Genomic DNA, 26,463 nt, shown 5'->3' on the forward strand with positions numbered 1-26,463 from the left:
AGGAGTTTGAACAGGATTGGTACTAATTTTTTCTTGAATGCTTGGTAAAATTCACATGTGAAGCCATCTGGTCCTAGACTTTTCTTTTCTGGGAGCTTTTTGATGGCTGATTCATTCACTTTGTGATTGCTTTGTTGAGGTCATCAGTTTCTTTTTGAGTCAATGTTGGTTGTTCATGCCTTACTAGGAAGTTGTCCATTTCATCTACCTTGTTGGTTAAAAGCATATATAACCTCTCATTAACTCCTTTATTTCTGCAGGGTCAGTGGTTATGTTCCCTCTTCAGTTTCTGATTTTATTTATTTGTATTCTCTCTCTCTCTCTCTCTCTCTCTCTCTCTCTCTCTCTCTCTCTCTCTCTCTTTTGTGAGCCTAGCTAAGGGTTCAAAAATTTTACTGATTTTCTCAAAAAACTAACTTCTGGTTTTGGTGATTTTCCCTATTGTCTTCATAGTCTCAATTTCATTTATTTATTCTTTCATCTTTGTAATTTCTTTCCTTTTGTAGTTTTTGGGTTAGTTTGCTATTCTTTCTCTAGTTCTTCCCAGTGAACAGTTAATTCCTTGAATTTCGCCCTTTTTTCTTTTTTAACAGGCATTTACTAAAGGCAATAAATTTCCCCTTCAGCACCACTTTTGTTGCAGCCCATAAATTCTGATATGTTGTGTTTTCATTTTCATTTGCCTTGAGATATTTACTGATTTCTCTTGTAATTTCTTCCTTGACCCACTGGGTGTTTAAGAGTGTGTTTTTTAGCCTCCAGATATCTGTGAATTTTCTGGGATTCTGCTTGTGATTGATTTCTAACTACATTTTATAATGATTCGAGAAAGTGTTTGTATGATTTCAATCTTTTAAAATTTGTTGAGACTTGCTTTGTGTCCCAGCATATGGTCTATCCTTGAGAATGATCCATGAGCACTTGGGAAGAATGTGTATCCTGCTGTTGTAGGGTGTAATGTTCTGTAAATGACTGTTAAGTCTAGTTGATTTACAGTATTATTCAAAATCTCTGTTTCCTTATTAATCCTCTGTCTAGATGTTCTATCCATTGATGAGAGTGGGGAATTGAAGTCTCACGCTATTATGGTAGAGATGTCTACTTCTCTCTTCAGTGTTTGCCTCATGTATTTTGGAGTACTCTGGCTTGGTGCATAAATATTTATGGTTGTTATGTCTTCTTGTTGAATTGTTCCTTTTATTAATATATAGTGTCCTTCTTTGTCTCTTTTAATTGTTTTACATTTGAAGTCTAATTTGTCAGATATTAGTATAGCTGCCCCTGCTCTTTTTTGGTTGTTGTTTTCCTGATATATCTTTTCCCAACCTTACACTTTCAATTTATTTTTGTTCTTGTGCCTAAAGTGACTCTCCTGTAGACAGCATAGAGATGGGTCCTGTTTCATAATCTATTCACCCAGTCTGTATCTTTTGATTCAGAAGTTTAATCCATTAACATTTAATGTTAGTATTGTAATGCCAATACTTCTACTACTTTGTCTTTCGGACTTTATATATCATATCTTATTTTTTTTTCTTTTTACCTTTACTGATAGTCTTTATTTCTATACTCTTCTCCAGACCTCTCGTACCTTTTCCTATCTGCTTGTAGTGCTCCCTTCAGTATTTCTAGGAGAGCCTGTCTCTTAGAAACAAATTCTTTCAGTGATTGTTTGTCTGAAAACATTTTAATCTCCCCCTCATTTTCTTTTTTTTTTTTTTGTGCATGGTCCAGAAATTGAACTCAGGTTTCCTGCAGAGAAAGGCGAGCATTCTACCCCTGCACCAACTGTGTATCCTCTCTTTTTTTTAAATGAGAAATCTTCACACATATACATTCTATACATGGTGTACAATCTATGGCTCACAATATCATCACATAATTGTGTATTCTTCACCATGAACATTTTTTAGAACATTTGGATCACTCCAGGAAAAGAAATAAAAAGAAAAAAGAAAAAAATCATATATACCACACACCTTACTTCTCCATCTCATTGACCACTAGTATTTCCATCTACCCAATTTAATTTTACCCTTTCTCTCCCCTTTTAATTATTTACTTATTTTTATCCATATCTTTTTACTCATCTGTCCATCCTCTGGATAAAAGGAGCATCAGATACAAGATTTTCACAATCAAAGTCACATTGTAAATGTTATATCTTTATATAATCATCTCCATGAATCTAGGCTACTGGATAGGCCACAGTTTCAGATACTTCCTCCAGCCACTCCAATACACCATAAACTAAAAAAGAATATCTATATAATGCATAAAAATAATGTCCTAGATAACCTTCTGACTGTGTTTGAAATCTCTCAGCCACTGAAACTTTATTTTGTCTCATTCTCTCATCCCTCTTTTAGTCAAGAGGGCTCACTCAATCCCTTGATGCTGGGTCCTGGGTCATCCTGGGATTTCTGTTTCACATTGCCAGGGAGATTTACACCTCTCAGAGTCATGTCCCATGTAGGAGGGAGTGCTGTGTGTTCACCTATTGAGTTGGCTTAGAGAGAAAGGCTGCATCTGAGCAACAAAAAATGTTCTCTGGAGGTGACTCCTAGGTCCCCCTCATTTTTGAAGGACAGTTTTGATGCATATAGAATTCTTGGTTGGCAGTGTCTTAAACATGTCATACCACTGCCTTCTTGCCTCTATGGTGTCTGCTGAGAAACCCACATATAGTCTTATCAAGGTTCCCTTGCATGTGATGGATTGCTTTTTTCTCACTGCTTTCAAAACTCTGTCTTTGTCTTGACATTTGAGAACATGATTAGTAAGTGTCTTGGGGTATGTATATTTGGATCTGTTTTGTTTGGGGTATGCTGCACTTGTTGGATCTGTAATTTTATGTTTTTCATGAGAGAGGAAATTTTCAGTGAATATTTCCTCCATTAGTCTTTCTGTTCCTTTTCTCTTCCCTTCTCCTTTTGGGACACCCATAACACTTATATTCATGTGCTTCACGTTGACATTCAATTTCCTGAGACCCTATCCATATTTTTCCATTTTCCCCCCTATATTTTCTTTTGTGTGTCAGATTTCAGATGTCCTGTCCTCTAGTTCACTAATCATTTTTCTGCCTCTTCAAATCTATTGTTGTAGGTCTCCTTTTTTTTTTTCATATCTTCTATTGTGTCTTTGATTCCCATAAGTTTTACGATTTATTTTTTCAAACTTTCAAGTTCTTTATGTTTGTGCAATATTCTCTTTATATCCTCCCTCAACTCACTAATTTGAATTTTTTTTATGTAGAATAGGCTTTAATTGTAATTAGCTATATTTTCATATTTTCACAGCATTACAAAACAGCCATTTGCAGAACTGGTTCAGATTACTTAAATACCGGATACATTTTAGTCCTCTACATCAGTGTTTCAAAGTTACTTATGTTTATATGAAATGAAGCTATTAATACTTGTTCTAGTTTGCTAGCTGCCAGAATGCAATATACCAGAAACGGAATGGCTTTTAAAAGGGTAATTTAATAAGTTGCTAGTTTACAGTCCAAGGCTGAGATAATGTCCCAATTAAAGCAAGTCTATAGAAATGTCCAATTGAAGGCATCCAGAGAAAGATACCTTGGTTCAAGAAGGCTGATAATGTTCAGGGTTTCTCTCTCATCTGGAAAGGCATATATGGTGAACACAGTCACAGTTTCTCTCTTAGCTGGAAGGGCACATGGCGACCAAGGCGTCATCTGCTACTTTGTCTCCTGGCTTCCTGTTTCATGAAGCTCCCTGGGGAGGCATTTTCCTTCTTCATCTCCAAAGGTCACTGGCTTGTGCACTCTGTGCTTCTTGTGGCTATGTTGTTCTGCATTGCTCTCTCTGAATCTACTTCATTCTCCAAAATATTTCCTCTTTTATAGGACTCCAGAAAGTCCCACCCAAATGGGTGGAGACATGTCATCACCTAATCCATCTTAACAACCACTCTTGACTAAATCACATCATCCAGGGAGATGATCTGATTATAGTTTCAAACACAGAGGGATTATTCTGCCTTTATGAAATGGGATTTAGATTAAAACATGGCTTTTCTAGGGGACATACATCCTTTCAAACCAGCACAACACTTTTCTACAGCAGTAATGCACAGCAAGAAGGCCAAGACAAACACAAATCAAGGAATGGCATTTCCCCAAAGCTTCAGTGTGAAAAGACCATCCATAGTTGAATCCATACACATGAATGCATTTCTTTGCTATAGGAGATCCAAGTGGAATAAGGAATGGAGCTGGGTAAAAAGGTTTCTTCAGGGGAAGGATGACATCCTGCATGCATTTACTTTTTTGCCTCTTCTACTATATTGCATTCTTCTCCTGTACTATCTGATGTTCATAATGTTCGGTTATCTCTAAGCAACTGCATGATAATGGTACTGTCTTTGTGTGAGTTCTCAGTTATTATCAAGTTCTGCTATGGCCTCATCAAAAGCCACTTTAGCCAGTGTACAGGCAAGCTCTGGATTATTAAGGATCTCATAATAAAAATACAGAAAAGTTAAGAGCCAGCCCCAGGCAAATTGGATGTGTGGATTGCATCTTTGTCTTACTTATTTCAAATGCTTCCTGGTCAGCTCCTTGGGAATGATCTATCATTCGTTTTAGATCATCGCCACATGCTACTTCAGCAAGGTGCCAGTAGTAATCTTCCTTCATTTTCAGATAGAAGACCTAACTCTCTAGATTAGTTGCATTGGCTATTAAATACCAACTGTTCAGGACTGTGGTGCAGATGGATCTCAGCTGCAACTCCACTTTCTCTCGATAGTCCTTAATCAGCTCTAACTTCTTGTTAGAAAGACTGTTTTCAGTTTGATGGAAATGACCTTCCAGGCAGACCTGCACCACCGATGACATTCTTATAGGCCACCAAGAGTAGGCTGTGCTCCTCATTGGACAGCTTGGGCCCCTGCTCCAACCCACCCTTCGTGCAGGTGGCTATGGTGTCATAGTGCTCAGCTAGCTTTGCCTTCACGATCGGCATGTGGGATGGTGAGTGGTGGTGGCAGCAGCACAGATGCTCCTGGTGGCCACTGGGTGAAGAGTTGTTGATTTGATTTTTGCTGAGATTTTGCATGTCTGTTCAAACATCCTGAATTAGTTGTTTGAACTTATGTATCTCATTTGAAGTGTTGGTTTACTCCTTTGACTGGGCCATACCTACAATTTTGCTAGTACGACTGACTCAATTTTTGCTAGTGTCTAGGCATTTGAATCCCTGAATTAGTTTATTCTGGAGGTTGTTCTCATTCATTTACCTAGGATTTTCTTGTGGGATGGCTTTGTTCTCTACCTGCTCTTTGGTATTCAGTTCAACTTATTCTAGACCTCTAGCATAAGTTCTGTTTAACTGATCAGCATTTTTCAGTTCTTGTTTTCTGTTTCTTCCCCTGCTTATATAAAATTTTTTTTTTTTTTTTGAGGAGGGTCTCCTCAGATATGACTGACCCCAGCCAGATTTTCCCAAACCAGACAGGCCCTGGTCTCAGGAGGAGAGAGTAGCCAGTATCAAGTTCCCCTGTGGGTGAGACCCAGTAGGATGTCCGACTTTGCTATGAAGCCTCTAGACTCAGTGCTTTTCCTATCTTGCCCAGCATATGGTGCTTGTCAGCCCACAGCTCTCCACCAGCGTAAAGTAATGTGGTGCTTTTAATTTCAGCAGCCTCTCCATGCCAGTGGTATGGTTGAGAAGGAAGCTGAGGTAGTAGGCAGGCTTCTGTCTTCCAGTCCCCGGGGCATGAAGCCCCTGAAGGAAGACCTCCACTTGAGATGGGCCCTGCCCCCCTTTTCTTGGAGACAAAATGCCCTTTAGGGTATTAACCCCTTTTATGTGACTAGTTACTTTGTCTGTCAGACACGCTTCAATTCTGTCCTTGCCTGGGGCAATGCCACAGCCTGAGAGTGCTTGCAGTTCTATCTAATAAGGTGTTAAGTTAAAAACAAAAAAACTTTTCAAAGCTGGACCCCAGATCAAGAGCTTAAGTTGTACGTGGCTCTATGTATCCCCAGGCACTAAAAGCCCCCTTTTCTTGGGGACCAGTCCTTTCCCAATATTTTGTGCTGTCCAGCTCAAAAAGCCTGTTTAAAATATATTTTTCCCATCAGCCCCCAGCCCCCTCTTGGCCAGGGCAAAAACTCCTAGTTCCTTTAGTGCTTACTCCAGATTTATCTGTGCACTGGGCCTGTTTTCAGTAGTCAGAATTTGTTAATTAATTCCGCAGTTGGAGGTTGGTTGAGCTAAGTCCTTGCTACTAGTAAAGCTTGTTTCCTTCCTCCTTGGGAACCAGCCTGCCATATCCTTGGGGGAGGGGTGCTGGCTTCTGTGGCTTGGGAGACTTACAGTTCTGTATGGAATCTTAGCTGTTCTACCCATTCCAGACTGGTGTACATTGTGCGTCTGATCACTAAGTTTCCCCCAGCAGTTGTTACCTACAGTTCCTGGCTATTTACTAGCTGCTCTGGAGGACAAATTCTACTATGTGAATTTAATTTTTTTTTTTTTGGGTGCATGGTCTGGGAATCAAATCTGGGTCTACTGCATGGAAGGTGAGCATTCTACCACTGAACCACCTGTGTGCACCAAAGGAGGCTTTTTTTTTTTGGAATGGAAGTGCAGGGTCCAGGAATCAAACCTGGGTCTCTCACCTGGCAGGTAAGAATTCTATCACTGAACTACCCTTGCACCTCCTGAGTTTAATGTTGATTGTTTTCAGAGCATTTAAAAAAATACTAAGCAACTTTTCTGAAATAAATCAGGATTTGAATTGGAAACAAGACCCGAGGATTATAACACTTCTTTTTCCTAACTTTGATTTAAAAATCTCACTGGAAGATTGAAGAAAAAAGTCAGAAACACAGTTTACTGGAAGCCTTATCCCTATTTTCTCTGTTTCATACAGATTTCTCATAAATAAATAAAATTTCAAATAGTAGCACAGTCAAGTCTCACCATCTGGGCTGTTATCTCTGAGAATATATGCACTTTGATGTATTTTCCTTAAGAATTCCACAGAAGCGTGGATATATGTATTTCATTATTTTTAAAATAACATGATATGGCTAAATGTTATAAGCAGATTTGAAACCTGAAAAATATTTATTTTTTAATGTGACACAGAAAAAGTAAAGTTGTGAAGATAACTATATTTGAAGGTTCTAATTCCTTTTTGCATTCATTCATACCAACCAATATAAGTGGTTATTCTCTTTGCAGAACTTACCTATCTTTTTGTACTTCTCCAAAAAATACATACATGTTTTCCTGTACACTGTTTTCAGAGAAGGAAGGAAGAGGGAAGTAAAGTAAAATGGTTACAGCAACAGATGGGTAAGGAGCATGGCAATGTTCAGGTATGCATGCATCAACCTGAAGGAAATGGGAACAGAGACAAAATAAAAGGGACCAGGCTTTGTCTTTTTATTTCTTTTTCTAAATCGATGCAAATGTTCTAAGAAATGATGAATATGAAACTATGTGATGATATTAAGATTGTATATGTAGAATGGAATGATATCTTAATGTTTTGTTTGTTAATTTTTTTTAATTAATAAAAAAAGTTAAAAAAAAAAAAATAAGGGACCAGGCTTTGGTGGGTAGTATATTTAGCTTAAACAGTAACAATTTTAAATGGATCTTATTAGAATAAGTCAGTAATGACTCACAGGGTTGATGGGGGTATGTATGGGTGGGGCTGGCTTCAGAGGGCCTAGGAACCTCATGAAATAATATAAACAATACTGTGCATGCATATATACATTTTCCTATAGATTTAGTCAGGTTGTCCTATGGAATCATGACCTCAAAAGGTATTAAAAATCAATGATTTGGATGAAAACATTTTTTCTTGAACTTCAGCCATCTCCATTCCCTTCCTTTGAAAATTAAATGCCCATAAGCAAACAAAAAAAGGCAGTACTAAAATATGAATAAAACTAAGTTGGAACAGTTATAGGGCATCATGATTAGGTCATTCTAGATATTTTCTATTTTAGCACTATAACTCTGAGGCATTTCTTATTGATTACCAGATTACTACTATAAAGAAGTAGGTTTAAAAGGCTTTTAGTGATGCTCTCCAAACACTGGACGTCTCTGTAATGTCCAATTCACCATCAAAGGGCAAATGTATATATTACTGGTGTCAGTAGCCACTCAGTGAGTGCTTCAAGTAGGAACCATTTGTTCAAAAACAAAAAAAGAAAAATCCTCCTTGTCCAAGAAGTAACAAATAACTTACAAAATTGACAATCACAATCAAGCTTGTAGAATAAAATTTTAAAAAAAATTCTAAGATCAAGAATGCTGCGCGGGCGGGCCGCGGTGGCTCAGCGGGCAAAGTGCTTGCCTGCTATGCCGGAGGACCTCGGTTCGATTCCCGGCCCCAGCCCATGTAACAAAAAACGGAGAAACAGAATACAATAAAACAAGAAAATGTTTAAAAATGTTTCCCTTTCTTCCTTCCTTCCTTCCTTCTATCCTTCCTTCCTTCTCTCTGTCTTTCCTTTAAAAAAAAAAAAAAAAAGAATGCTGCGGCTACTACATTGCTTCTCTGATGGTTAACTTTTATTGAATACTTTCTATAGGGCACATGAAATATAAGACCCAGTCTCTGGGACCCAGAAGCTTATAATCTAGCTGAATGGAAAGCTTCTGGGTCCCAGAGACTGGGTTGTGTGTGTGTATATATATATATATATATATATACACACACACACAAACACATATATAGTCAAAAAGGATTTTATATGTATATATATATATAAAATCAAAAAGGATTTTTTAAAAAGTCATAGAAAATAGAATGCAGGTTTTAAGAATTCACATGGAGTATACAAATGTTGAGAAAAATGCAAACTAGAGAGCTGTATGTGGTCAAATGAGGTCAATAAAATACATTTTGACATATGAAGTTCAGATCTAGTCTTCCTTCCTTCTTTGGCTAAGGAACTTAGAACTCAATTTAAGATAGCCAGGTATCACTTCCTTTGGAAAGTTTCTATGACAACCTTCCATGCCTTACCACCCCTACAACACACCAAATGTGCCTCCTCACATGTCCCAAAAGGATTTATTCTGAATGTGAGAAATAAAATGACAACAAGACAAGAAGTATGACATTTATGTACATTTTGCTGGATACCTTCATAAAAGCTGTTGATAGAAATGTCAGTTTGTATAGCATGAGAAATGAATGAATAGCAGGTCTGGGATTGAAGTTTGAGGGAAACCACAAGTAAGTGGGAAGAGGCGTAAATAAAAGAGAAGCAGCAAAGAGCTTCTCTATCTAAAAATGATGAGGTTGGTAAAGACAACTTTATAGTATTTTCAGCCTGTAGTATGGTAAAAGATTAAGTAAAATATTAAGAGGAAAATCAAAGAAAGACTGCTACAGAAGCCTAGCCTAAAAAGAATTTCAACACGAGATCTATCAACAATAGATGCAGCTGTGCAATTCCCTGAAAAACAGAAACAAATTTGGCCTGAAAGTGACCGTTGTTGAAGGATTGCGATTTCCCTCTTAGGATGTGGAACCAGATCTATGAAGTAAAACAAGAAGGTAAAGAAGTACAAGACTGATGAACAAGGTGTACAGGAGAAATCTCATCATGGTTAAGAAGACATGGTTAAGATGAGGCCAAGTTATCGGAATGCCTTTTTCCATATTTAAAACCCTTGGACTTACAAGGCAGAAAAGGAGTAGTCAGTGAAAAAGTTAATGACAAATTACCTATAATTCTTCAATGAGAAAAAGGAAGGTAGAAATTTGGGATCATGAAGCATAATATCATAACCAGCCTTCAAAGACCAATTACAACTCCTCTCCTCCATGAGGGCTTCCCTGATCTCTGAGATGGAAGTGATTCACACGCCTTCTGAATCCCACAGCACTTCAGGGAATTTCTAATCTTACTGCATTGACCACTTGTTCTATATGTACATGCTTTCTCCCCTTATTATAATGTCTGTAAATGTAATCTACACTTCTACGTTTCTTTAAAGCCTAGCATAACACCTTACACAAAAGAGATTTCAATAAATATCACTGACTAAATGACGGAATGAATGAGTGAACAAATAAATGCATGCTAGCATACATAATTTTTGAGAAAGGAAAACATTTTGAAGAGAAAAGCTGTACCACAAGTAAGAGAGACAAAACAGAAAGTATGGGAAGAAACAGGCAAACTACCCAATCACTCTTTACTTGTGTCATGGGACCTACTTACTGAGCTCAATTCTCCAAACTGATAACCATTTGTAATTCGTAGTTCAGCTCCACCTTTTCCGCACTCCAGCCCCCAACAGAGCATCCAGATTAGGGCAAAGTATTGTATAAACAACAAAAAAACATCAAGAGAAATTCTGGGGGTTTGGGGGAGAGAAAACAATGTAAAAAACAAACAAACAAAAAACAGAACTAACCTATCCAGCAACTGCTTTAGTTCTAAAAACTAGATTCAAGGAATCCAAGCTTAAGATATTTTATTTAGATTTGAGAGAATACTTTTACTACAGCCATAATCTTTAAGACCTCAGAAAAACAAGCCAATAGGAGCATTCCTCTGTGCTCCAAAGGGATAAGAACCTGGAAGGGGAGGTAGAGTAAATGTGTTAATGTTACATACAAGGAGATTTTCTTTTAAACTATCTATCAAACTCTTCTAGCCCTCTGTGAAAAAAGGAATTCCCATGGTGAGTCTAAGTGAATAAAACATCATGATCTTTAGGTACTTAACTGAGTAGACATTTCCAATTAATTAAAAATTTTAATTTTATTTCTTAAAAAAATTCTTTCTAGAGTTCCACCCCAAAGACTGTTAACTCGATAAATAACAATGGGCTTTTGGAGACTCTATAAACTAATGGTCCCAGAAAATAAATAAAAAATGTTGTGTAGGTATGCATCTCTATCTACCTATCTATCCATCTCTATATATTTTGGAGTCATTCTCATTAGATTCTCAATTAAGTTTTAGGGTCTACTGACTCAAAATTTTTAAGACCATTGCTCTAAAGCAGAAGTTCCTACGTGGAATCTTTGTTTTTGAAACATTTCTCCTCTTAGTCTCCCTCACAGCCACCATAAGCCTTGCAAATCAGAGAACCACCTGTCTGTCCAAATACTAAAAGTTAAATGGGAAGGAAATAACCTGTTAATTGGCTGAATTTGGGGTCTCCCAAATTTGTTACATGACAGGAACCAAGGTGTAGGAGAGTACTCAAGCCCAGGTGGTAAGGCATGAACCAGTGGGAAAGACACCAATCTAGGTCTGTTTCATGTCAGGAGAAGGATGGGAGCAGATCCAAACAATAAACAAATTAAACCCAAAACCCACCCAAATCTACCACCAGTAGTGACAATAAAAAAATACCCACCACACACTACTACTTGAAATCTTATCCTTGTAAGGATATCAGTGTCACAGATCAGATCAGTTTCTAAAAACGACAAAAATTTCTGTAGGTGCAACAGCCACATCCAGGTATATGCAGCTTTTTGTGATTTTTTCACATTCAAAATTTAAGTCCTACCCCTGAAGTCAGGCACAACAGCCAGGAAGTTATGAAACAATGTGAATATTAAGTTGCTTTTTCAAACTATCATAATATAAAAATTAAAATATTAGGATATAGTAAATTAGTACGTTAGAATATAAATTCATAAACAAATCCATTAACTTGATTTCTATAATCAGAAAAGCTTTGGCTCTAATAACTGAAAGTACTGATTAGTTATTTATGATACATTAATGGGATCTTTCCAACAGTTAGTATTTGTTTTATTTTGTTCTATTATTGCTACTGTTTTAAAATTGGGTCCTATGCCCTCATTCTGGGCAGAATTCACAATTATTGGGAGTATTAGTGTGTGGCAGTTAGACTCAGTCAACTTGGACAGGTGAAGGCACCTAGTTCTGTTGCTGAGGACATGAGCCAATGGTACATGAACCCCATCTGTTGCTGATTACATCTGCAGTCGGCTAGGAGGCGTGCCTGCTGCAATGAATGATGTTTGACTTAATTGGCTGGTGCTTAAATGAGAGAGCGCAACGTAGCACAGCCCAAGCAGCTTGGCATACCTCATCTCAGCACTTGCAGCTCAGCCCAGGCCTTTGGAGATGCAGAAAGGAATTATCCCAGGGGAAGTTGTTGGAACCCAGAAGCCTGGAGAGAAGGCCAGCAGAGATTACCCTGAGCCTTCCCACGTAAGAAAGAACCTCAGATGAAAGTTAGCTACCTTTCCTCTGAAGAATTAATTAAATAAATCCCCTTTTATTAAAAGCCAATCCATCTCTGCTGTGTTGCATTCTGGCAGCTAACAAACTAAAACAAAGTGCAAACAAAAAAAATTTTTTTTTAATTTAAATGTCTTGACAGAGAACAAACAGTTAAATACTCCATGATACAGTCACATGATGGAATACTAGGCAGATGTGAAGTATAATGTGGTAGAATATCTAAAGACCTAAGGAAAGTTCATCAGAAAGAATAGAAAAAAAGGCTGAAAATAATTTTATCTTAATGTTACGGTTTTTACAATTATAATTTTTTTCTCTGAGATTTTTTTCCCAAATTATTGCAATAAGCATAAGTTCATTTTCTAATAAAAATATAGTTAATTAAAATATTATTTCAAAATAAAATAAAAACTCCATTATGGTTCCTGACAAGACAGCAAATTTTTCTTTTTTTTTTTGTTTTTAAAGTTTTATTAACACATTATACAATCCAACTTAAGTGAAAAATCAGTGGTTCCTGGAATAATCACATAGCCATGATTTCGCCACCACCATCTATATGAGGACATTTCCTTTTCTTCCATAAAGAATCCCATACCACTCCACTGATCCCCTGCTTACTGACATTTAGTTTTGGAATAATGCCTTTGTTACATTCAATGGAAGCATATTATAATGTTACTGTTAACTATAGACCCTAGCTTGCATTGATTGTATTTTTCCTGTATACCATTCCATTTTTAGCACCTTGTAATGCTGACATTCATTTATTCTTTCTCATGCAAAAACATCATTTTATTTAATCACCATCACTGGGACTTCCGGAAAGATGGCCAACCAGAGCAGCTTGAGAATAGTCCTGCTCCACGGAAAAATTAGAGAAGGGACAAGAAGGCAACTGATGCAGCAATTCAGGAGTACGGCTGACCTGGGAGAGCCTTCTGCACCACATGTGGAAGCCCTGGTTGCAGAGGTCGAGGAAGTGAAAGGTAGAGGGCTGGAGTTTGGCATGGAGGCGTGCAGCTGCAGTGCCCAAGGGGGTGCACAGACAGGTACAAGCAACTAGGAAGTAAGCCAGACCATGTTTCTTGGGTGCACTACCCTCACCGGCCCAGCTCCATGACCTGCAACTCCCCCCACACCCCATGCACTTGAACCCCCTCCAAGGTTCCATTTCCTGCACTCCAGGGGCCCCCACCCCACCAGCTCCCAGTGCACGTTCCTGGCCCCACACCCTCACCCCAAGTGCAGCCCAACACACCTCTCCTGCACCCCTCCTGACAACTACCCCCTCCCTGTTCCCTGCAGGCTATTGCCAGCGCATAAAGGTTATGGGCACTAACCTCCATACCTAGGCTACCCCAACCTCCCTGCCCGCCCATAGTGTCCCACAGCCACACCCTGCCCTCCCTGAGCTCAGTGCATCCGTTATGGCACTCCCAGGCCCAGGCATGCGCACTGGCTCCCAATCACACCATTCAACTCTGGGAATTGCACATTACAGAAGTCCTAGAACAGTACATACGCACAGCCCTCAGCCTCACTTCCCAGCTCCTGAAAAGTGCCAACTTGTGCAGCTGGGTCACATCTGCACCCAATCCACGAAGGCATAATGCTGGCTTGCTGCCATAACTCTATGCATGCACACAAGGGCCCTGTGCCTTAAACCATGGCACACCAGGGTTACGTTCCCCAGACCTATGCACCCACACAGCTACATCCTCCCTGGCCGCTACGTGCCCATGTTCACAAGCACCAGCATAACATCCCTAACCTGCACCCATACCTGCATTGAAACAGATCACTGGACTGACTGCTCCACCCTGTGCCCTGCTCCCTGCTGTACAACCATCCTGCAAAAAAAGAGCCTTAGACTACTGAAAGAAATCAACTCTCGAAGTAAATCAATCAAGATATCTACATGAGATGAAGAGAGAAGATTGCATATCACAATGCAAACAGAAATAGCCCTGCCTAATGACCAAACTACAACACCAGAGGAGACACAGACATTGGAACAAGTAATCAAAGATGTTCATACAACTCTACTTAATAAAATAAATGGGATAGCAAATGACATAAAGGAGACCAGGAGGACAGTAGAAAAGCACAAAGAGGAATTTGAAAGAATAAATAGAAAAGTAGCAGATATCACAGAGATTAAAGACTCTGTTGACCAAATAAAAAACACATTAGAGGCACACAACACCAGATTTGCAGAGACAGAAGAAAGAATAAGTGATATAGAGGACAGGTTAATTGACTTTGAAGACTCAAAACAGCGTATGGCAAAAAAGATGAAAAAATTGAATGGGAACTCAGGGAAATGATAGTCAAGACAAAGGGCACAAATATAAGAATAACTGGTGTCCTAGAAGGAGAAGAGAGGAGTAAGGAGCTAGAAAGAGTAGTTGAGGCTATAATGCAGGGAAACTTCCCAACCCCCACAAAGGACAGAAATATACAAGTCAAAGAAACCCAAAGAACTCCAAACAGAATAAATCTAAATAGGCCTTTCCCAAGGCACATACTAATCAGTCTGCCAAATGTTGACGAGAAGCAGAAAATCCTGAAAGCGGCAAGGGAAAAACAATCTACTACATACAAGGGAAATCAAATAAGACTGATTTCAGACTACTTAACTAGCACCCTGGAGGCAACAAGGCAGTATATGATGTATTCAAGATCCTGAAAGAGAAAGACTTCCAGCAAAGAATTCTGTATCCAGCCAAACTGCCCTTTAAAATTGAGGGAGAGATTAAAGCTTTCACAGACAAAGAATTCCTGAAAGAATTTGTCAAGAGACTGGCCCTAAAAGAAATACTAAAAGAAGTTCTGCCAGCTGAAAAAAAAAAGAAAGGAGGCAGAGGTCTGGAGGAGGGCACAGAATTGAAGCATACCACTAAGGGTAATTTAAAGAATACAAAGAGAAAGAGGGAAAAGAATATATAGATCTGACAAATAAAATAAAAAAGATAAGATGGTGGAATCAAGAAATGCCTTTTCAGTAATAACCTTGAATGTTAACAGACTAAACTTAGCAATTAAAAGATACAAATTGACAGAATGGATTAAGAAACACAATCCAGCTATATGCTGCTTACAAGAGACTCATCTTAGACACAAGTATATAAATAGATTGAAAGTGAAAGGATGCAAAAAGATCTTCCACGCAAGCTGTAACCAAAAGAAAGCAGGAGTAGCTATACTAATATCGGATAAAATAGACTTTAAATGTAAAGACATTGTAAGAGGTGAGGAAGGACACTATTTACCAATTAAAGGGTCAATTCACCAAGAAGGTATAACAATCATAAATGTTTATGCTCCCAATCAAGGAGCTCCAAAGTACATGAAACAGACATTGGCAAAACTAAAGGGGGTGATAGATGTTTCAACAATCATAGGAGGAGACTTCAATACACCACTGTCCTGTATAGACAGAACAACCAGACAGAAGATCAACAAAGAAATAGAGAAGTTAAATAACTTGATAAATGAATTAGAGTTAACAGACATATATAGGGCATTCCACACCAAAGCACAAGGTTACACATCCTTCTCTAGTGCTCATGGAACATTCCCCAGAATATACTGGGCACAAAACAGGTCTTTATAAATTTAAAAATATTGAAATTATTCAAAGCACTTTCTCTGATCACAATGGGATGAAACTGGATTTCAATAACCACCAAAGAATGAGAACATTCGCAAATATATGGAAACTAAATAACACAATCTTAAACAACCAGTGGGTCAAAGAAGAAACTGCTAGAGAAATCAGTAGCTATCTGGAGATGAATGAAAATGAGAGTACAAGCTATCAGAATATATGGAATGCAGCAAAGGATGTGCTGAGAGGATAATTTATTGCCCTAAATGCCTATATTAAAAAACAAGAAAAAGCAAAAATTGAGGACACCTGGAGGAACTTGAGAAAGAACAGAACACTAATCCCAAAGCAAACAGGAGAAGTGAAATGACAAAGATTAAAGCAGAGATAAATGAATGGGAGAACAAGAGAACAATAGAGAGAACAAATAAAACCAAAACATAGTTGAGAAAATCAATAAAATTGATGGGCCACTACCAAGACTGACAAAGAAAAAAAGAGGGAGGATGCAAATAAACAAAATTAGAAATGAGAAGGGGTGCATTACCACAGATCCTGAAGAAATAAAAGAAATCATAAGAGGATACTATGAACAACTATATGCCAACAAACTAGACAACTTAGATGAAATGGACAAATTCCTGGAGACACACAAATAAGCTACACTGACTCAGAAAAAAACAGAAGATCTCAACAAACCAATCGCAAGTAAAAAGATTCAATCAGTCATCAAAAATCTTCCTACAGAGAAAAGCCCAGGGCTAGATGGCTTCACAGATGAATTTTATCAAACATTCCAGAAAGAACTAACACCAATCCTGCTCAAACTTTTCCAAAAAATTGAGAAAAAAAGGAACTCTACCATACTCATTTTGTGAAGCTAATATCATTTTAATATCAAAACCAGGTAAAGATGCTATAAGGAAAACTACAGGCCAATTTCCCTAATGAACATAGATGCAAAAATTCTCAATAAAATACTAGCAAATAGAATCCAACAACATGTTAAAAGAATTATATATGATGACCATGTGGGGTTTGTACCAGGAATGCAAGGATGGTTCAATACAAGAAAATCAATTCATGTAATATAGCACATCAACAAATTAAAAGGGAAAAATCATATGATCATCTCAATTGATGCTGAAAAAATATTCGACAAAATTCAGGATCCTTTTTTGATAAAAACACTCTAAAAGATAGGAATCAAACGTAACTACCTCAATATAATAAAGAGAATACATGAAAAACAGATAGCTAGCATCATACTCAATAGAGAGAGACTGAAAGCCTTCCCCCTAAGATCAGGTACATCACAAGGATGTCCACTGTCACCACTATTATTCAACATTGTGCTATAAGTTCCAGCTAGAGCAATCAGGCAGGACACAGAAATAAAAGGTATCCAAATTGGAAAGGAAGAAGTAAAACTCTCATTACTTGCAGATGATATGACCATACTTGGAAGATCCTGAGAAATCTACAGAAAAGTTACTTGAGCTAATAAACAAATTCAGCAAGGTGGCAGGATATAAAATTAATGTGCAAAAATCAATAACATTTCTATATACAAGCAATGAGCTAGCTGAGGAGTCAGTTAAGGAAAAAATTCCATTCAAAATAGCAACTAAAAGAATCAAATACTTAGGAATGTACTTAACTAGGGATGTAAAGGAATTGTATACAGAAAACTACATAACACTGCTAAAAAAAATCAAAGGAGATCTAAATAGGTGGGAAGACATTCCCTGCTCATGGATAGGAAGGCTAAATATAGTTAAGATGTTAATTCTCCCCAAATTGATCTACAGATTCAACACAGCACCATTCAAAATTCCAACAACCCACTTTGAAGATTTGGAAAAGCTAACTACCAAATTCATCTGGAAGGGAAAATGACCCTAAAAGCATCCTAAAAAAGAAGAACAAAGTGGGAGGAGTAACACTCGCTGACTTTAAAACCTATTATAAAGCCATAGTGGTCAAAACAGCATGGTACTGGTACAAAGAAAGAAGCACTGACCAACAGAATCGAATTGAGGCTGCAGAAATAGATCACCAAATCTGCGGTCAACTGATTTTTGACGAGGCCCCCAAATCCTTTGAACTGGGACAAATTAGTCTTTTCAATAATTAGGCAAGGAAGAACTGGATATCAATAGCCAAAAGGATGAGAGAGGACCCCTATCTTACACCCTACACAAAAATTAACTCAAAGTCGCTCAAACACCTAAATATAAGAGCAAGCACCATAAAGCTTCTAGAAGAAAATGTAGGGAAACATTTTTCAAGACTTAGCAATAGGAGGTAGCTTTCTAAACTTTACACCCAAAGCACAAGCAACAAAAGAAAAAAATAGAGAAATGGCAACTCCTCAAAATCTAATGCTTCTGCACCTCAAAAGACTTTGTCAAAAAGGTGAAGAGGCAGCCAACTCAATGGGAGAAAATATTTGGAAATCACGTATCAAAGGTTTGATTTCCTGTATATACAAAGAAATCATGCAACTCAACAATAAAAGAATAAACAATTCAATTATAAAATGGGCTAAAGATATGAATAGGCATTTTTCTGAAGAGCAAATACAGATGGCTCAAAAGCACATGAAGAGATGCTCATTTTCACTGGCTATAAGGGAAATGTAGATCAAGACTACAATGAGATACCACTTCACACCTACAAGAATGGCTGCTATAAAACAATCAGGAAACTATAAATGTTGGAGAGGATGTGGAGAAACTAACGCATTGCTGGTGGGAATGCACAATGGTGCAGCCAATATGGAAGACTATTTGGCAGTTCCTTAAGAAACTAAATATTAAGCTGCCCTATGACCCAGCAATAGCACTACTTGGTATATATTCAGAAGAGCTGAAAGCAACTACACAAACAGACATATACATATGGATTTTCATAGCAGCATTATTCACAATTGCGAAGAGATGGAAACAAACCAAATGCCCATCAACAGACAAGTGGATCAACAAACTGTGGTATATACATACAATGGAATATTATGCAGCAGTAAGACAAAATGAAGTCCTGAAGCACATGACAAGATGGATAAGCCTTGAGGACATAATGCTGAACAAAATTAGCCAGACACAAAAGGACAAATTCTGTATGATTGCACTTTTATGACCAGCATAAAGGTATAATCAGAGACTTAGAATATAGAATACAGGGGACTTAGGGACACATAGAAGCTAGAGATGGGTGAACTGTTAGCTAATGAGGTTGAACTCCAATGTAAGGGAGTAGATAGGAGCGAAGGTGATTCTCTAGTGGGTCTAGAAGTAATATTACCATATTGAAGACAAACAAGATTGAAAGGGGTTGTACAGAACCACGTGTCCCACTCACTCAAACTAAAAATGTGAATGAGTTTTTCTAAGAATTACTTCAAAGATATGATTCTTGTATAAAGTGTTTAAGTCCAGGGTACAGGGGGATAACTGCTATTGCATCAAGCTATGAGCTATGTTCAAAAGGAAACCACCAGCATTACCACATCAACAGCAGAGGTAATTAATGGGGTGAGGGACAAGAGTTAAGAGGAGGTTTAGATCTATTTGGTGAGGGTGTGTTTATTGCTTTTCTGTCTCTTGGGAACAATGAATTTACCTAAAATTGAGACCGTTGATGGGCTATGGACTTTAGGCCCTCTACATGATGCTCAATGAGTGCAGTTGGCTTAAGGATGCACTGACAGAAAAGCAGAATGGTGAACTATGGTGTATACTTATGAATGAAGGCTGTGCTGCTACAAAAAGGAACATTGTCATGAGGCATGGAACAATGTGTGAATGAACATGTGGGACATTTGGTGAGACAAAATAAAGCCAGAAACAAAAGAACAACAATGGTATGGTCACCTTTAGAAAATGCTTATAAGAAAACAGGGGCCTAGATTATAAGCTTTTAGAGTAGACACATTAAGTCCAGAGTCATGATTATTATTTCTGGATTTTGAGTGCTGTTTTATATATATAACCTGATATTTAGAGATAAGAACAAAACCAAACAGGTTGCGGTTAAATTAATTCAGAACATAGGGGTAAGGAAGACAGTGTCTATATTTTAGAACTATATATACTCTTTGAGACCAATGGAAGAAAGGTTTATTTGATCTGGAACTGAAATTTTCTGTAGTGCATAATCTAATTCAACCTATGTGTATAGCTCATTTGAACAACTGAAACACAGAGAGCACAGAATGAGAATGAGGTCCTTTATCCTGTATAGATTTTTGTAATACCTGGATACATCCTAGAGTTTACAAAGCAGTTAATCAAAAAGTACTGGAAAAGTCCCCCGAGGGAGGGGAGAAAGAATATGGAACTATTAAACCTTACCATAACACATTACAATATCGAAATCAGGTTGCAACAAAAGATAACAAAACAAACAAACAGGAAGTGATACCCCATGCAAAGGAGAAGATTAAACATTAGAAACCCTTGATGAGGACTAGACCTGTGACATAGCAGAAAGAGACTTTCAAAAGATGGCCCTAAATATGTTTAAGGAAAATACGGACAAAGAACTAAAGGAAATCAGGGGAATGACAGATGAAACACCAACAGAATATCAATACAGAGATGGAAATTATAAAAAGGAACAAAATTGAGTTGGACAGCACAATAAAAGGGATTTAAAATTCCCTATAGGGGTTCAACAGCAGATTGGCGCTAGCAGAAAAAAGAATCAGTGAACTTGAAGATAATACAATTGAAATCATCCATCTGAGAAGTAGAAAGAAGAAATAATGAAGAAGAGTAAACAGAGCCTGAGGAACCTGTGGGGTGCTATCAAGTGTATCAATATATGCATTGAGGAAGTCCAAAAAGGAGAAGAAGGAAAGGGGCATCAATGTACACATTCAAGATGCTCAATAAATTCCAAACAGGATAAACCCAAAGAGATACACACTGTGACATATTATAAGCAAAATGCTGAATGCCAAAGAAAGAGAATTCTGAAAGCCACAAGAGAGAAGCAACATGCCACTTATAAGGGAGCCTCAATAAGATTAAATGCTGATTTCTCATTGGAAACCATGGAGGGAAAAAGGCAGTGGGTTGACACATTTAAATACATTTATTGGAAAGCAAAGAAAGTCTGAAACTAATGAGATGATATTAGAAGAGCAACAGAGTGCAAACTCAAAGATGTAAGGAAGTATGCCAGTTTGAAAATATTATATACCCCAGAAAAGCCATGTTTTAATCCAAAACCAGTTTTGTTAGGGCAACCAGTTCTTTTAATCCTGATTCAGTATCATGGGACAGAAGCTTCTGTTTAGATTACCTCCACAGAAACGTGACATGCCCAACTGTGGCTATGACCTTTTGATTAGATGGAGATGTGGGTCTACCCATTCAAGGTGGGTCTTGATTAGTTTACTGTAGTTCTTTAAAAGAGAAAACATTTTGGACAGAGCTCAGAGCAGAGCCAATAGAAACTTCAGAGCAGAGGTGATAGGCAGAGAACAGAGACAGATATCTGGAGATGCTTGGAGCCCAGCAGGCATTGTCATGAGACAATGTCATGTTAAGCAAGCCAGAACCTGAAGAAAGAGCCTAGGGAAGCCAAGAGATGAAAGCCAGTCTTGGAGAAGCAAAGAGAGGTACCCCAACAGGAACAGAGGCTGAAAACAATAAGAGTTAAGGAGCAAGGGACCAGCAGAATGCTAGCCATGTGACTTCCCAGCTGACAGAGATGTTCTAGACCCACCAGCATTCCCTGAATTAAGGTATCTTTCCCTGGATGCCTTAATTTGGACATTTTTATAGACTTAGAACTGTAAACTTGCAACTTATTAAATTACCATTTTAAAAGCTGCTCTATTTCTGGTATATCACATTCTGGAAACTTAAACTAATACAGGAAGGAAGGGAATAATAAAGGACAGAACAAAGAATGGAAATACAACAAATAAACAAAGCAAAAATTCGTTCTTTGGGAAAAAATCTAGTAATATTCACAAACCTCTGGCAAATCTGATCAAGTAAAAGAGAGAATGAAAATAGAAAACAATTGCTGACACAAAACATGTTAAATAAAACAACTCCATGTCCGTGATTTTGAAATGGAAAAATTTCTGCCAAAAATGGCATAAAAACACCTAGATAATATGGTTTAATGGCCATGACAAAAATTAAAATGGTTTCCTCAGGCCCAGACAGCTTCATGTAGTGATTTAGTAGTAGGGCTTGGATTAAGTTCAAGGCAAACAGAATGGAGTGACAAGCACAGAACATCAGTAGGTCTATAGTTTTCCTGGGCTCGTGAGAGCTTCAAGTAGATCAGTGTATAGGAAAATGTTTTCTGTTAAAAGCTGCTCAGTTCTGCCATTTTAGCAGGAAAGCAGCCACAAATAATCCATAAACAAATGAGTGTGACTGCACTGCAACAAAACATTATTTACAAGAACAGGTGGCAGGCCAAATTCGGACCACAGTCCATAGTTTGATGATTCCTTGAGTAGACTATCAAATTTTCTCAAGCAAAAACTTTTCATGTCCCTGCTAATTAAATACAGAATCTAATTATTTGGGCAAAGGAAAATGTAACTTATTTCTTTTATATATACAACACAGTTTGTCAGCTAGGTATTAAAATTAATTACTAAGGTATGTTGCTCATTACTTTCAAGACCTCATTTTACCTTTAAATTTATGGAGTTTGTAAGAATAATTTACTGGAAACTACATCAGTACTACTGTAAAGGCTTTGATCTATGTAGGACAAATTAGAAGAGTTGGCAGCCAAGTAATCTTTCTGTCTCTAATAGAAGAATATATCAGGAATGATAGAAGTTGCCAATAAAAAAGTTTGATTCAATGAAGCAGATTAAGATGACATTGATGGGATTTAATTTCAATAAACGGGAAGGGCTCAGAATACTGCTAGCTAAAGGAAAAAATATCAGCTTGTCCCTTCTAGACCTTGAAATAAAAGAAGGTATGAAAAACAACCGAGTGGCAGCTCAGAAGCATTCTATTGTCCTAGAGTCATTCTTTTTCCTATATTAAAATGGGTTATGGACTTACTCAAGTTATCTATGGATTTATGTATTGATCCATCAGGTAACTACCTAATCTCCCCCACTCACTTTTATAAACATGGAAAGAATCAGGATCTGTGAAATGGACAAATATTTTACAATTTGTAAAACAATTTACAAATAACTATTACTGTTTATGTGCTTAGCTCTTTCCAAATATGACTGCTTAATGAATGACTAATGAAAACTTTCCAATAGCTTCTCCCTAAACACTAAAATAAAATCCAAATTCCTCATCATGGTCTACAAAGTTCTACATGATTTGGCCTCTGTTCCTCTCTTGGATAGCATTGCTGACTATATATGTTGCAATCGCCTTCTCTACACCTCAGATATGTCAAGCTTGTTCTTGCTTTAGGAGCCCTTCATCTGCTATTTTCACTTGTAATGCCTTGCTTTCACATCTTCATATGAGTTTTTTTCTTCAGGTCTCAGTTCAAATGCATTCAATCAAGTCTCCATCACTCTTTATATAGCTCTCTTGTGTTTTTAGTTCTTGTATCACAATCTGAAATTACCTTGCTCGTTTATGTATCTGCTTATTTTCTGCACACGACCCTCTCCCCATACACCATCTGACCATAAAATCTAGGAGTAGAGACCTAGTAAATATTAATAATAAATATTTTGTGAGTAAATGAGTGTTCATCTTTGTTTCACATCAGGCTATGGTCTTCGGAAAAGTTGGGAAAATCTCAGAATCCTAGAGGTGACCCTAAAGACAGCAGGATTCTTAGAGAGGAATTTGAAAACCTAAATGAAGAGTCTTTCATAAAGTCTTTCATGAAGAGTCACTTATAAAGAAAGTGTGGTTTCTTATGAAACCAGAATTAGGAAGATTTAAATGACTATTGGTACTCTGGTAATTCTGAGTTTGGAATAAGTAACCAAAAAGTTGAGCAACTAAAAGAGAATTTATAATTACCTGGGGATGTGTAGTAAGCAAAGACGATCCAGAGACATAAGACACTTTCTCATAATGGGATTGGATAATCCAGTTGGAGCTACCAAGGGCATAGCCAGAGCTGAGAGGAGTCACCTGGACTGCACCAAAAAGCTCCTAAAAAGAACCAAAGTAAGAATGAACTTTCAGCAATGCAGTCATGGCAGATACATCTGCAGGAAAGAAACAACAAAACTATCATTCTCAGTTTAGTAAGAAATTGTTTAAAAATAAGCCAAGTAAAGATGATAAAGACCAAGTGACAGACACAGTAAGCAATTCTGTAATCTTTACTTAGCATCACTCTGATAGTTTCAACCCATCCACGTGTCACCAAGCAGTTGGGATTAACTCATTAAAGGCAGAGATGACAAATACTCTCATTTTCCTTTTTCATTTCAGGTTAGGTATTTGGTTCTTGGTCATTCTGTGTCAACTGGCTCTGAGCAAAAGTTAACAGAAATGGGACTTCTTATCATATAGGACAGACCACAAAAGTTCTACATGCCAGATTGCTCCTTGATCTCCATTTCCTACTTTACTTGTCCACTGTCTTATGTGAATAGATTGAGATGCTTTTCTCCTAAATTATTACATGTTGTCCAACTGAATGCTAGCTGGTGATGGGGAATGTGGGGGTAAGGGAAAGAGCACCAAGAAAAAAATTTTTGAGCACGGCCCTGGAGGAACAGAGAAAAATGACAGGTGATTTACTGGCTGGCTAGTATGCAAGTGCTCTTTTTACCTTATAGCACATATATACTGAATGGCATTAAAAAAGGGGAACTATAGGATCTTTCCAAAGTATATGAATATCAATTTAAAACATTCATGAGTCACTTAAAGTCATATTAATACTCACAATTTTCTGAGAATATCCCACTAGCTGGATTTTACTAAGAGCAGAATTCACCTCTTGCATTGTATAGCATCTTCTCCAGGTTGACACTTCTACTGCATCCTTGAGGGGAGCAGGCAGCAGCCTGTGAATACATCACAATGTCAATAAATAGGTGAACATTTCTTTATGTGATGGAGCATTTCTTTCTAGGAATCCATCTATTTTATCTAACTTACTGCATACATTTATTCATAATATGCTTTTAAAATCCTTTTTACTTCTGTAATGTTGGTAGTAGTGTTCCCACTTTCATTTCTGATTCTAGTAATTTGAATATTCTCACTTTTTTCTTGCTCAGTCTAGGTAAAAATTTATCATTTTTGTTGATCTATTCAAAGAATGAGATGTTGGTTTCACTTATTTTCTCTATTGTTTTTCTCCTTTCTATTTCATTAATTTCCCTCTAGGCATTATTCTATCCTCCCTTCAGTTTCCTGTGAAAGGTTAGGTTATTGCATCTCTTAAAACAAATAACAAACAAACAAATATGTATCATCAATAAAACTTTATTATTTGCTCTAAAAGAATTAGGAATAGACCTGGAAAGGCATTTCTGGTGAATTAAATGCATGTGTTATGTTCTGTTCCCTCTTCTGATATACCACTGTAAAAAGCAGAAAAGAGATTCTCACACACGTTAATGTATACACGTGTTCACACACACACACAACCTTGAGACAGAGAAAAAGAGAAGAGACAACAGCAACAATGTTTTTGAAAGTAAAAAGACAAATGATAACTGATTTAGGTGACCCAATGAAGTTCCATTCAAGCAATAATTTATACAGAAACCACAATACTTAGGGATTGGAAACAACTCCTAGAATGAGGTTGAATGTGGGCCCCCAAAGAAGAGGATCTGTTGACAAATGGATTAAGAAACAGTTAGGACTTTCAAGATTTCTTCAGCTGCTTAATTGTAGTAAGGTACCCTTACCTTCCTAGGCATGTGAAGAGAAGTTATTGTCTGAGAAAGATAAATGTGAGGCAATATCTCACAATATTTTTTTTGCTACACAATAAGGGTATTTATTTGGGGACTTAGAATTGCAATTGAGGGAGTACAGCTTTGGGTAGCAACCAAATTGAGTCCTGCTTTGGTATTTCCCGGCAAAGATTTTTAAAGAAACAGATTATTTTTAAAAATTTTTATTAATAAAACCAATCAACATACAATGTGAACATTCTTTTTTTATCACATAGCTGTATATTCATCATCATGATCATTTCTTAGAACATTTGCATCAATTCAGAAAAAGAAATAAAAAAATAGAAAAAAAATTCATACAAACCATACCCCTTACTCTCCCTTTCATTGATCACTAACATTTCAATCTACTAAATTTATTTTAACATCCGTTCCCCCTATTATTTATTTATTTTTAATCCATATGTTTTACTCATCTGTCCATAAGGTACATAAAAGAAGCATCAGACACAAGGTTTTCACAATCACATAGTCACATTGCGAAAGCTATATCATTATACAATCATCTTCAAGAAACGTGGCTACTAGAACACAACTCCACATTTTCAGGCAGTTCCCTCCAGCCTCTGTTATGTCTTAACTAAAAAGGTGATACCTGTTTAATGTGTAAGAATAACCTCCAGGATAACCTCTCGACTCTGTTCAGAATCTCAGCCACTGACACTTTATTTTGTCTCATTTTTCTCTTCCCCCCCTTTC

At 37.4% G+C, this 26,463-nt stretch overlaps 1 protein-coding gene and 1 pseudogene across 6 annotated transcripts in view; both read right to left on the reverse strand.

Moving 5' to 3' along the window:
• INTS9 (integrator complex subunit 9) overlaps positions 1–26,463 on the reverse strand; it is a 162,834-nt gene that overhangs the window by 41,887 nt on the left and 94,484 nt on the right. For all 6 annotated transcript variants that reach the window (XM_077152908.1, XM_077152907.1, XM_077152909.1 and 3 more), the window contains 2 exons: positions 24,738–24,858; positions 23,858–23,992 (listed from right to left, as the gene is read on the reverse strand). In XM_077152908.1, the coding sequence (XP_077009023.1) occupies positions 23,858–23,992; positions 24,738–24,858 (256 nt within the window). The remainder of the gene's footprint in view (positions 1–23,857; positions 23,993–24,737; positions 24,859–26,463) is intronic.
• On the reverse strand, positions 363–8,311 carry LOC143677194 (14-3-3 protein theta pseudogene; annotated as a pseudogene).

The sequence above is a fragment of the Tamandua tetradactyla genome, chromosome 3 (genome assembly GCF_023851605.1).
Source record: "Tamandua tetradactyla isolate mTamTet1 chromosome 3, mTamTet1.pri, whole genome shotgun sequence".
Lineage (NCBI taxonomy): Eukaryota > Metazoa > Chordata > Mammalia > Pilosa > Myrmecophagidae > Tamandua > Tamandua tetradactyla.